The sequence below is a fragment of the Sturnira hondurensis genome, unplaced genomic scaffold (assembly GCF_014824575.4).
Source record: "Sturnira hondurensis isolate 20B ecotype Veracruz unplaced genomic scaffold, ASM1482457v3 Scaffold0016663, whole genome shotgun sequence".
In the NCBI taxonomy this organism is placed as follows: Eukaryota; Metazoa; Chordata; class Mammalia; order Chiroptera; family Phyllostomidae; genus Sturnira; species Sturnira hondurensis.
The window spans coordinates 15321908-15335465 of NW_028089294.1; the positions used below are offsets into that span (position 1 = coordinate 15321908).

Sequence of the window (13558 nt, forward strand, 5' to 3'; positions counted from 1 at the left end):
ACACTGTGCCTTCTCCCACAACCAAGTTTGGATACAACAAAAGTTTTAGAGAACTAAGACACACCCAGAGACCAGAAAACCGAATTATACGGAAGTCTGACAGCTACGAACCATTCAACAAGGATGGTAAGAGAGGCAGAGCCAGCAGCGGAGCAGGGCCGGGAAGGACAGACCTAGGAGTGCAGGCAGCCCGGACCTAGTCGGGGTGCGGGGCAGACTGACCAAGGTTGCACATTCGCGCACAGTGAGATGGACCACGCAGGCCCCAGGGGGCAAACCCGGTGGTGGAGGGCTGACAGCAGTGGCACACTTGTGTGCAATGGAGCAGGGCGCGTGGCCCTGGTGACGGTGGTGGCTGCGGTGCTGGTGGGGGTCGCGGAGGTGGGCGCCGGAGGGAAGCCATTGTCCCTCTTTGACCCCGTCCCCACATACAACGTCACAACCCAGCGACTGAGTTGCCCTGCTCTGGTGAAAACCTAGGGCTCCGTTCCTGCTACTTAACAGGCGCGAACAGCCCAAAAGATGGTGCAAGAACTCAAAGTCCCACAGCCAATAATTCTAAGCAACCCACAGATTGCCAGCCTCTCAGAAGCCCAATTTAAAACACTATTTATCAAGATGCTCACAGAATTGTTAGAGTACAGTCACAAATTAGAGGAACTTAGTCACAAATTAGAGGAACATATGAAGGCTAAACTAATTGAAATGAAGGGAGATGTCCAGGAAACCAATAGCGATGGAAAGGAAAATGGGACTCAAATCAAGGGAGTGGACCAGAAGGAAGAACGAAACATCCAACCAGAAAATAGTAAAGAAACAAGAATTCAAAAAAATGAGGAGAGGCTTAGGAACCTCCAGGACGTCTTTAAACGTTCCAACATCCGGATTATAGGGGTACCGGAAGGGGGAAAGAAACAGCCACGAGTGGAAAACCTATTTGAACAAATAATAAAGGAGAACTTCCCCAGTCTGGCAAAGGAAATAGACTTCCAGGAAATCCAGGAAGCTCAGAGAGTGCCAAAGAAGTTGAACCCAAGAAGGAACACACCAAGGCACATCATAATTACATTAGCCAAGACTAAAATGAAGGAGAGAATCCTAGAAGCAGCAAGGGATAAGGGGACAGTCACCTACAAAGGAGTACCCATCAGACTGTCAGCGGATTTCTCAAAAGAGACCTTACAGGCAAGAAGGGGCTGGAAAGAAGTATTCCAAGTCATGAAATCCAAAGACCTACAGCCAAGATTGCTTTATCCAGGAGGAGAAGGGGGGAGAAGGCACAGAAAATAGCATAGATGGTAGGTAGAAAATAGATAGGGGGGAGGGCGAGAATAGCGGGGGAAATATAGAATCTAAAGAAGTTGAGACACGTGGTTATAAACTAAGGGGGGAGAAGGGTGGGGGAGGGAGTGTGCGGGTGGAGGGGAATGAAGGGGGGAATAGAACAACTGTAATGGTATAATCAATAAACTATATTTTAAAAAAATAAAATAAAATAAATACCAGGAAAAATTTTTTTAAAATGGCTCTTTTTAGAAGGAGAATAAAGTGTAGGTAAGGGGTTTGGCATTCGGGGAAAAGTTCATTGGATTTAAGAAACTGCAGCATTCTTGCCCTGGGCGGTTGTCTTTCGCTGTGTCCTGGCAGTGGTGGTCGTCTCGCTCTGGAGCACAGCGGGTCAGATGCCATCTGAATTGCTTGCAGGGCTCCCAAGGCACAGAGGTAGAAGCGCTGACGGCGTCCAGGAGTCAAGGTGGGTCATACCCTCAATTCCTGAAACGACGCTTTAATATATGCATCACCTACTAGGCTTATTAACTATTTACCTCAAACTAAAATGTTCCAAGTCTTGAGTCCTCTATCACCCTGACTTGGAATAGAACCCACAACCTTTCGGTTTACACCGGCCAGGGCCCTGAGATTCCCTGTGTGAAAGATAAGTGAAATTCAATTAATTGCTGGTCAGGAGGCCGGTCAGATGCCAGAGAACTGAGTCTTGGCCACACCCAGTTATGAGCATTATTGTAACAGAGAAAGCTTATTAATGAGGACTCCAAAGGCTGAAGGAAACATAGAGGTGGCAACTGAAGGGAGCCTGGGAGACGTTAGGGTTAACACAGGGAAGAAGTGGGAGTCACTGAGATCCAAAGCTCGGAGGAAGAGCCTGAGGGGAGGTGGAACTCAGAGGAAGAGAACTGGACAGTTGGTGCCAAGTGTTTTAGGGGCACAATAAAGGCTGATTCTGAGAAGTGGGGGAAGCTGGAGACTGGAATCTGGCTCAGCTGCCAAGGTGAAGAGCTGTTGCCACTAAGATGCTCCGCATGCCTGAAGCTAGTCCCTACGCTCCTTCCACCTCGCCAGCTTCCTCTAGTGCCCCTACTAATGGAACCTCCACGGTGCTAGCGACGGGAAGAAACAGTTCGCAAAAGCCCAGCTCCAGCAGCCTTAGGGGACGAATACGCGTTTCCAGTTCCAGGCCATTACAGATAATACTGGTTTGACCATTCCTGTACATATCTTTTGATGTATTTGTGCACTCATGTGTGGGGTTATACACCCAAGAGTGTCCTTGCTGGATGAATAGGTTCATTTATTAACCAATCTGGTGAATGTGTGGTGCTCACTGTGATTCCAATTTGCATATTTCAAATTACTATCGAACTTGACCAGCTTTGACCACCTGGATATCCTCTAAACAAAGGTGCCCGATCAGGTCTCTAGGCCACTCACAGTTTTCTTACTGTTCAATGAAGACTTTTAAATATATTCTTAATATAAGCCCCTTTTGATTTTATTTATTGCAACTATGTTCTCCCAGCCTGTGAACTTGCCTTTTTCACTCCTTCAGTGGTGTCTTGTGATGAACAGATGTTCCTAGTTTGATGTAGTATAATTTACCAGTCTTTTCCTTTAGGGTTAATGCTGTTTGTGTCTTCTTTAGGAATTATTCTCTTTCCCTGGCTGGTGTAGCTCAGTGGATCGAGCACGGGCCTGCAAACCAAACAACTGCATTTCAATTCCCAGGCACATGCCTGGTTTACAGGCCAGTTCCCAGCAGGGGACGTATGAGAAGCAACCATACACTGATAGTTCTCTCCCTCTCTCTCCTTCTCTTCCCCTCTCTCTAAAATGAATAAATAAAATATTAAAAGAAAAAGAATTATTCTCTTATTCCAGGGTCATGAAGATATTCTTTTATATTCTTTTTTTCTACTTTCTAGCTCTTTGTTCATATGTACTAAATTCTGAGTAATTTCCTCAGATCTATTTTCTGACACTTTAATTCTGGTTTTAACAGTTTCTAATCATCCACTGAGTTCCTCAAGAAAAAAAATTTATTTTTGCCCTGGCTGGTGTAGCTCAGTAAATTGAGCGCAGGCTAGGAGTCATAGAGTTGCTGGTTTGATTCCCCGTCAGGGCACATACCTGGGTTGCAGGCCAGGTTCCCAGTGGGGGCCACATGAGAGGCAACCACACACTGATGTTTCTCTCCCTCTCTTTCTCCCTCCCTTCTCCTCTCTCTAAAAATAAATAAATAAAATCTTTAAAAAATATATTTATTTTTAATTTCTACAATATTTTTCCCTAATTCTACCTGGTTGGGTACAATACCTCTTGTCCCTGCTTTGTCTTTTCAAATCACTCTTTACTTCTTTGAACATATTTAATATATATTTTGTACCTGAAAATTATACCATCTGCAGTCATTGCAAGTGTGCGTTCACAGCTCGGTGTTTCTGCTGTAGCCTGCTCATGGCTACATGTTTCCTTTCGATTTTTCAAATTGCTTGCTGTGAATTTTAATATTTGTTAGGATGTCATCCCTGGGAATCTTTCAAATCCTGGCTTTAAAGCATGTTCTTCCAGAGAAGCATTTTACTTGCTTGGGCCTAGAAAATCAAGGCCCCTTGAAATTGTTGCCTTTGTCCCCCTCCCCCCAAAATTCAAGGGTTTAGAAATCTCTGAGAGACACCCCACACTCCTACCCTGAGCCAAGACCTATCTGGGTAAGTCTTCTTATCTCTTTTATACACTGAGGGTGCTGCCTTTTGGGGATCCCAGCTTTATGACAGGGTCTCTGACCCAATATACTGTTTTGTATGGGCCTTGGGCTTTTTCTCTGGTCCCCAAGTTTGGTCTGCTAAAATTTGCCCTGGCCTCAGGCACCAGGAGTCTGCAGGTGCTGCCCTGGAAACACTGGCCTCAGTGCTGGCTTACCATTCGTGGTTTTATGCTTTTACACTTTTTTTAGTGCTTTTTTAAAAAATCCCTTCTGTTATTCCTTTCCCTTATCTTTCTGCCAGCCCAACAATGCACTTAATAATACGTATGTAATATTTTATCCACTATTTTGAATGTTCTGCACCAGGAGGCTTTCTCCACACATCCAGTCTACCACATGGTCAGAAATGAAGCCCAGTCGTTTGTCATAGAAAATACGTCCCTCACGCAGGAGTCCTAGGAGGAAGTAATTTCTTCAGCAGTCAGGCCAGTATGTCTTACAAACCCATGTTTTCTTTTTCCTGCTCTATTTCTTCATGTTTGTTTACAATGTCTCAAGAGAAGTTCCTTCTCCAACTTGTGCAGCGGCCATAGCTGAGCACAGATTGAACGAAAGCTCTATAAGAACAGTGATTATTGCACGAAATAACGAGACGCTTCTCCAGGACCACATCAAGTTGGGAGGAAACAGAGGCTGCAGGAGAACAGCTCGACACCCTTCTGTCAAGATCAGAGCCATCTTCCTTCAAGATCTCGTGATTTAGAAAGAGCCAGGTGTTGTTTCCAATTAGATGGCCTCTCTGATTGGGGGTGCACATTTCAGTGGAGAACACTTCGCCAAAGCTGGAGGGAGTATCTCGACACAGACACTTTGTCAATTGAGTCCTGATGGGCAGCTTCTGAGCAATTCAAGTTCCGACCTGTACAAAGATCATCCTTGCAATCCGTCAAAGAAAAAAAAATCCTCGGCAGAAAACCTGCCAATCTCTGTGTCTTTTTTAAGCTGGAAAGAACATTTTAATCCTCTTAAAAGGGCTGAAGGAGGACCAACATATAATGATTGATTTAGGATTTTTACTGTTTCTCAGAGGCTGCTGAGGGCTCTGGCTTCTCTTTATGAGCACGAGACCAGCCCGTTTCTGTTCTAGGTCTTAAATAAGCAAGGTGTTAGTAATACACCCCACCAAGTCGCTGCTGGCGTTTCTAACAGCTGGTTTTGTGGGAGGATTTGCAATACCCAGATCTCTTCTACAAAGTGGCACTGCCTTTCAGAAAGAGCTATTCAGTCTTCTCCCTCACTGCCCTGCCCCACCACAGTTCACACCCAATAGCAACCCCGTGAAAAATCTGTTAACCGTGGTCCTGTAGTTATCCAAACAGAGCCTAGAAGTTCGTAAGTTCTTAGTAATACCATATCCCCCCATGCAGAGTTCCACCTCTCCAAGGCATGAATAGCTATTTAATCTATAGTCATGTATGAGGAGCCCACCTGCCTGAGTACATATTTCTATGATAACCTCCCAAAATGAAACAGGTGTGTCCTGGCCTGCCCTTACGTCCAGGGAAATAGTGGCGGCGGCAGGTTGTTGCCAATCGGCACTTGGTGAGGCTGGTCCAAAGGGAGCCTCCGCTCCTCGGCCAGTAGGTGGAGCACCACAACCGTGTTTACGGCCCGCTCGCCCGCCTGGGCTGGAGAAGGGAGAGGAGCTTCTCTCACAGACACACCCCACATCTGGCAGCCCTCCCAGTGTCTGGGGCCAGTGGCTTCTGCAATGATGTGCAGTCTTCCCAGCAGGCTTGGCACATGCCCACACGTCAGCGGTTGTGACTGAGCTTTGTTTCAAATTCTAGTTAATGCCACTTTTCAAAGCATATCAGGTCTTGAGGGTTTTACGTCCTTCTGTCATGGATGCATCAACTGTGACTGGTTCCCTCCCCACGCCCCATTGGGAGTTTGCACCCTGAGAGAGTAACTGCACTTTCAGCAGCACGCCAGAGCCCCAGGGCCTCTGCCAGCCCGGCACAGTCCACTGTGGTTTCTGGGATGTGCAGCATGGACTCTATTTCCATCCAGTTTGGACCCCACCCAGGGGCTCTGACCCCGGCCCCCCGGCCTCAATGCAACTCGTTACTTAGGCCAGCCTGATTTACTCAACCGTTTTTCTCTGACTGGGAGGATTGTTTCTATTCTGGTGACTAGATCATAATTTTTTATACTTTTGGGTTAAAAATAAAAACCTCAGTCATCTTTGTCCCTTTGTAATGTCTCAGCTTATGCAATGACTCTGGTCCTTAGTTCCTGCTTCTGTCCCCACTCATGTCTTGCCAATGCCTGGTGGTCAGCTCTTCCCTCTTTCAGGCAGGTCTAGTCAGTTCACAGAACCCTGCCTCTCCGGCCTAAGCAATTGAGGTGTTCCCTCGTAAGTGCCCATCCATATGTTCCCCTCCCCCGCCCCCACCTCCAACCCACACAGAGGTAGTGGTTTGGTACACTGGTTACATGGTAAGACTTGGGTGCCTTGACTTTCCAGGGGACTACGGGGCAGACCCTGGACCCTCGGACCATCTACCCAGTGCTGCCCAGACTCTGTGCCCTCCTGCCTGTGTCCTGTCGGAAGCGATTTCACTACAAAAGCTACAGCCAGGTAACACCCATGTTGTCCCATCATCCCCTTCCTCCCCTCTCCAGACTACCACGGGGCCTTCCGGAGGCCCTTCCAGCCCTCCTCCTTCTCCCCGCACCCAGCACCCCTGCCTCTAATGGTGCGCCTGAGCCTGGTCCATTCTGCAGCAGCTGCCCTGGCTCCTGCCTGTGGGGGAGCGCCGGCTCGGTGGGCAGAAGGGTCTGAGCACAGAGAGGCTTACAGGGTGCTGGCCCCTCCTCTGCTCCCCTCCTCATGCCACCCGCTTCTCGCTGGGGTCTGAGGACCCCGAGGCCCAGGACCTCGCTGTGGACACCGCAGGGTTCCCGGAGAAGATGAGCAATGGGATGCTGCAGGGCTGCGCGGACAAGGAGGCCGTGGCCATGCCTGAGGAAGGCCCAGTCTGCCAGCGGAGCAGCCCCACCTTCACCCTCCAGGAGACCTCACTCGAGCCCCAGGCCTCTGGCCACACTCTGCCAGGCACTCCGCTGACCCGAAGCCCTTTGTCCTCAAATACCGAGACCGATTCACTGCGCCAGCCTGAGGCAGAGGGTAGAGCTGTCACACACAGAACCGCAGGGTGAGGGGGGGGGGGTCTGTCCTTGACCATCACCTCTTTATTTGAGGGCAAGAATTCTAAAAACTTTGGCCTTAGGACCTCTTGACTTTGTTTTAAAAGTAGAACTCTAAAGAGCTTTCGCTTTTGTGAGTTATTTCTAGTGGTAGTCACCGCATCAGACATGAAAATGCATTTTTAAAGACTATTTATTTTAAAATAACATTAACTCACCCTGTGTGAACATATTTAACATTTCTCCGAAAAATAATTGCTTTCCACGTTGGAGAATATCTAGTGAGAAGAGTAGCGTTGCTTTACATTTTTGCAAATATCTGTAATGTCTACTGTAACCGACAGCTGGATCCTTCTGTCAGTCTCTACATGCCATCTGCTGTTGCAATCGCGCATGTCATACGGTTTCTGGAAAATTCCATTACACTTGTGAGAGGACAGGAGTGAAAAAAGGCAAACAGCATTTTACGAAAATAGTTTTAGCTGCTTAGAACATTGAAAGGGTCTCAGGGACTCCGCCCCGCCTCCAGGGTCTCCGGGCTCACTCTGAGCATCTCTGCTCTAGAGCAGGGGTGAGCAAATCTCTTCTGTAACCCCTGAAGGCTTCACAGTCTGTTGAAGCTGTCCCACTCTGCCGTGGTATCAGGAAGCAGCCACAGGTAATACGCAAACAAATGGGGTTGACTGTGTTCCAATAAAAACGGATTTACAAGAACAGGTGAAGGGGGACTGGATTTGGCCCACTGGCCACAGTTTGCCAACCCCTGATCTAGAATCTCAGCTGGCAAGGTCCCTGGGTTTAGGGCATGTGCCACGAAAGGGAGAGGAGAGTGCCATCTGACTCACCCTGGCCAGGCTCCAGACGATGAGACAAGGGATTTTTCAAAGGAGACTAGGTTTTCTATTTCTAATTACCGTAGTTGCCAATTTGGTAAGCCCTGCAGTGCCCACCTCAGCACTCAGATAACACTTGGCCATCTCGGCTTCTCCCGCAGCCCAGCCAAGCCTCTGCCCTCGCTTCTGTGGTGCATCCGAAAGTGCCCCAAACCTGGCCCTGGGAAGCCGTCCTCTTCCCTGCTGCCTCCACCCATCCTCCAGTCAGGGGCACCGGGGCAGGGCGGGCTGTGCAAGACAACCAAGCAGTCTTACCTCTGAGGGAAGACTTCCCTCTGGGCCTTCCCTCTGGGTCCTGAGCCAGGCCACCTTAGTGTCATTTTGTCCTCTGTGCTCCTGCTTCCTTTTGGAACCTCTTTCCCACATACCACTGTTCCCAGGGAATAGACGCTGTCTTTGCGCCTGAGTCTCAGCTGCCTCCAACTGCCCTTGTCCACCCCACGCCCCCAGCACTGGTCGGAATAAAAAGTCTCCCACAGGGCAGGTGTTGTTCTTCCTTTGCCTCAGAGGCAAAAGCGGTTACTCCTGGCTCTGGTGGGTTTGTGGATCCGAGTCTCCAAGCTGCTACTTCTTCTGGTGACTCTCGTTCATCCCCTGTCCTTCCTTTGGCTTTACCTGTGACCCTTGCAGCCCTTGTATTCCCTGTGCTGGGTGCTGTCCAGCTGAAGAAGACAACCTTTGGACCCCACAGGACTGTCTGGGCACTAAGGGACATGGCTTTGCCTGGAAAAAGCCTGAGGCAGCCTTAGAAACTGCAACGATGGCAGCCCCCAGCCCCTTAGCCCCTCGCTAACTTCATCTTTCCTTTGCTCTCCTTGTCTTCTCTTCCAAGGTGATGTGGTCACCCCCTGAGGGACACAAGCTTGGGTCTAAGCTGGGCAGGTTGGGGTAAGCTCCAAACCAGAGTCCCCTTGGTTATCAGGAGAAGTCCCATGCTCTAGGGGGACCCCCCCCCATGCACACCCAAAACCAGCTTTCCCAGCTTCATCCCCAGAAAACCACTGTGTGCCACTGGCTTGGAAAGAAATTCGTTTGCCCGTCTTCCAGTCACCCTCAAACTCAACCAGGAAGATACTGCTCACTGGCTTTAAAAACAGAACACTCGAGATGGACTTTTATGGTCTTGTGAAGAAACCGTCTCATGCCCACCCACACCTGGTCTCTGCCCCTGCCTGGCCCCGTCCAGCTGCCCAGAGCGGCTCTGCACAAGCTCTCCAGGCCCCTCGGTAGATTTATGAGTTCGGCCTTGGCTGAGGCCTTCTCCCCATGGCTCCCAGCCACAGTCCAGCTGCTCTCCCACATGGAGTGCAGCCGTGACTAGAACGTTCTGTGTCTCCTTTCCTGCCTCCACCCCAACTTGCTGAGTCACCCCCTTAGCCCCCTTTCCCCTGCTGACCTGGCCGGCCCTGTGGAGGGACAGCAACTTGTCACACCAGTGACCCCAGCCACTCCCAGCCTGCCCCCAAACTCGTTCATTCTCATGATGGGATGCTGGCTCTGTCTGAGGCCACTCCTGCTGGGACTCCAGTGATTAGTCCTCAGATTATTTCCTCAGGACCAGAGGTAAATTGCACTGGAACGATCAGATTCCTGGCAGCCTACGGCATGACTGAGGGAGAGCCTGGGAGGGCAGTGTGTGGTGGGTGGAGCTGGCCCGAGAAAGGTCATCTGTAGACGGATTGTAAAAATAACTCCGGAGCTAGTGAGGCCTTAGTCCAAAATCACACAAGGAACCCACTGAACCCAGGCCTTGTTTTCCCTGGAGGTTAGGTTTCTAACATAATGGAAAAAGAAGACCATAATTATTATTCCCCGGAAAAGCTACACCTTCTTCTAAGGTCCTTTGAGGATGTAACTGACTCCATCTGCCTTCTTCTTGTGAAAGGCCTCAAGGTGCCGACTAGTTCAGTTAGGGTAGAGCTGCTCTGGGCTGAGATCTTCTCAAACTGGGCAGTAGGGAATAGAAGTGCTTCTGGGAACTGGAATGTGAGCAACGTAAGCCTTATGGCTGAACCTGTAAATATAACTCATATCAAGAGAAGTGGGTAAGGGTGCAGGGCCCAGCAAGGGAGAAAATGTAGTGATGAGGGGCAGCTGGAGAGGCCATAATGCAGAGACCAGCCTCCTAAATTCCTGCTTCTTTGACATCCAGCAAGCACACTGAGGTGAAAAAACACACCATGTTCCCCTCTTCAGCTTCCCCTCTGGTGATGCGACCCCAACCCAGCCCGGCTCTGTTCACATTCCACAGCTGCCAAGAGCCTGTCTGGCCTGTAATTGTCCCATCAGCCCCTGCAGCTGCTGCCACCCTAGGCCCCTACCTCTGCACCTGTGCAGAAGGTCTGTCTGCTTGCGATCTCCAGAGGGTTTGTGGGAACTTTAGGGGGAGGGGAAGCAAGGAGTGGTGCCCTAAATCAGCTTCCAACCCCATCAGACCACTTCCTCTCCCATTTCCTTTTGTAGCTGCCATGGAAGAGCCACTGGGGAGTCACCCCCTGGGTGCCAGGAATGAAGATCCACTCCCTGGTGCTCCTGAGTTCTCTCCATCACAGATGCGCCCACAGCTTTGCCTGGTCTGCAGGCTGGAACCTGGGAACTGAGTCAGATCCAATGGCTAAGAGTCAGAGTGAAGACAGGCAGGGCCTGGTGGAGAATCCAGGCCCCTAAACTCAAGTTGTAGTCTAGGAAGAAGGGGTGAGCGTGAGGGTCATTGGTCCCCACGAGCTGGTGAGAGTGGTCTTATGGGGAGAAGGGCATCTGCCTCTCCAGAGGCTGGGGGTCTGGTTTCAGCCTCCTTTGCTCTTTGGCCCAAGGCGGTGGCTGTGGTGGAGTCAAGGCCAGAGCACCCCAGGCCTCCAGCATAGAGACGGGACCGCATGGGCCACTTCTGCAAGACATGGAGACAGAAGGTGAGTGATGCGTCCTGCTGCAGCCCCTGGTGGTCCTCGGCGCCCAAAGATCCACTTTCCCTACCCTCCCTCCCTGAGACCCTCGCCTGCCGTGACCGCCCTGGTGGCAGTGGACTCTGGCTCACCACACACTCTTCTGTCCACCTGAGCCTGGCCGGGGACGCACTTGAGGGGTGAGCTGAGGAGCAAGAAGCCTGAGAGGAGGCCCTATGGTGAGGAGGGAGGTGCTGGTGGAGCGGCTGCAGCCAGGCTGGGGTGTGGGGGAGACCCCTGACTCTGAACTGTCCTGACTCCTTCTCTTGCACAGCATCCCCCCGCCCCAAGTGCCTCTGGCCCCAGATGTCAGTGCTGCCCACATCCTCTAAGCTGGAGACTTCCCAAGATTGTTTGTCCTTCCAGGAGGGTCTTGGGCAGTCTCAGAATATACCCCGAGGTCTGCCCTCCTCTTGGCAGCCCCTCTACCTGGGGGCTGAGGTGACACTGCCCCTGCCTAACTAACCACTGACCAGCACTGACCAGCTCCCGTCGGTTCACTCTTCAGCATGTCATCCATCCCCTCCTCTGTGCAATGGCCTTACTGTGATCACCATTTTACTGGGCCTGCTTGGAGGCCGTGAGCAGGGACTGTGGGGACGTGGGGAGTCTGAAGTCAGACACCCTTGGGTTCGACCTGCATTCAGCCACTTAATCTCCCTGAGCTTGGGCTTCCTCACCTGTAATGTAATCCTCCTTCAGTTCTTGTGTGGATTGAAAGATAAAAATATGCTAAAGCACTCAGCCCAGCTCCTGGCATAACTTTAGCACCCAAATAATATTAGCTGTCATCGAGATGGTGATTTATTGTTAGCTATACTCTTTATTCACACTCTCATTCCACGCCCTGGAAGAGGCTGGTGTCGTCCTCCCTCCACATACAATAGAACAGAGGTGCGGGGCAATCAGGCTGCAGCCCTGCCCACCCTGCCCAGAGCCCGGCCGCTTCTGGAGCGATGCTTTCTTAGACTATTGTTCTCCCAGAGGGGCCGCTGTCCTGTGACAGAAGTCCTGGGGACACTGAGGCCTTGTACAGTGGGATGATTCTCCCCGACTCTAGGACTCTCCTAGGTGCAGCTTCCCTTCCCAGGCCCCAGTCCTGGAACCTGGTCCTTTCTCTTCCCCTCACTAGGCTGCATAGTTGGGGCCTCCAAGCTCTTGGAGGAGTCACATTCTAGTGAAGTCACTTCCAATCACCACCGCCTACTGCAGGCAGAGGGGCCCCAAGTCCAGTGTCCCTTCTGCCCAAACCCCCTTCACTGAGGCCTTGTCGGCCAGTGGCCTACCTTGAGAGGGTGCAGGTAGCAGAGTCCACGTAGGAAGGGTGGCCAGGCGGGGCCGGGCAACTCCTGGCCAAGTGTGCGGGTGAGGTGGGCTATGTAGCTGGTGGCCAGCACCAGCACATCCAACTTGGAGAGCTTGGTGTCGGGGGGCACAGCCGGCAGAGCAGCCTGCAGGGCCAGGAAGGCCTGGCGCAGTGTCCTGACCCGGCTCCGCTCCCGTGCCGCATTCTCAGGACTGGCCTCACTCTGCACAGAGGACCCCCCAGTGAGTGAGTCTGGCTGCCCCCCCCCCCCCCCCCGTCCCTGGCTTCTAAGGGCATTCTGGTTCCGGGTCTTCTCCCAGAGTGGAAGCACTTCAAACAGCAGGGACCAAGAGCATCTCCCAGTTGTGTCTGTTCTTGGCCCTGCTCCGCCTTACAGCTGAGGAAACCGAGAGCAGGCCTTGCCTGGGGTCAGATGGAACAGGATGGCAAAGCCAGGCTCAGAGCCCACTCTCCTTCTAATTCTCCACTGCACCTCCTCCTAGCCCTTGTTCCATCCACACCCAAGCCTGCTTATCGGGGTGCCCTGCCCTGCTCAGTCGGGATGACCCTTGGCCCAGCCAGGTCCCGTGAGGAAGAGACAGCTGTGCCCAATAGGGAAGGACACCAAACTCTGGTTGAATCACAGGCTGAGGTCCTGGCCCTGCTGCTGACGGTTGCTTGGGACCTGGGGAAATTCACACCCCTCCTCCCGGCCTCAATTCCCCCAAGAGGAGTGAGCCAAGTGAGGTCTCTCAGCCACATGCTGGTTCAGGCCCATTTGTGCTAACCACTGAACATGGGGCCTTAGAGTCCAAGGGGCCAGTGTCCCCTCTTTAGAGAGGGAATGCTAACAGTGAATGATGTGCTACCTTTTCGGAGGTGACCTCTCTCAGCCCCTCCAAACCCTGCCTCCCCAGCGCCCTCTGCAGGGCTGGTATTTCCTTACCCTGCCACAAGCCAGGCTTCTGGTCCTGGCCCCTCTTGGGGCAGGGGCCACTCTGCTCCACCTTGGGCTGCTCCAGCTGGTCTCTTCCCACAGGTCCTGCCTCGTCCTGCTCTGGCGGCTCCTCCTCCTGTCGGTGCCTGCTAGCAGCCTCGGCCTGGCCTTGGCCCGGCTCTGCCCCATTCTGGGCATCGTGGGCGACCCTCTGGCCTTTCTCTGTGACATGCCACACCCTAGGGACGTGGTGCCACAGCCCCC

At 51.8% G+C, this 13558-nt stretch overlaps 1 protein-coding gene across 1 annotated transcript; it reads right to left on the reverse strand.

The window, feature by feature from the left end:
• Window positions 1-10765: 10765 nt before the first annotated feature.
• TCF23 (transcription factor 23) lies at window positions 10766-13558 on the reverse strand. Its single transcript, XM_037066874.1, has 3 exons — window positions 13304-13558; window positions 12338-12580; window positions 10766-10996 (listed from the first exon to the last, which is right to left on the reverse strand). Exons 1-3 carry the CDS (start codon window positions 13523-13525, stop codon window positions 10817-10819), a joined length of 645 nt encoding a protein of 214 aa, XP_036922769.1. The 5' UTR covers window positions 13526-13558; the 3' UTR covers window positions 10766-10816.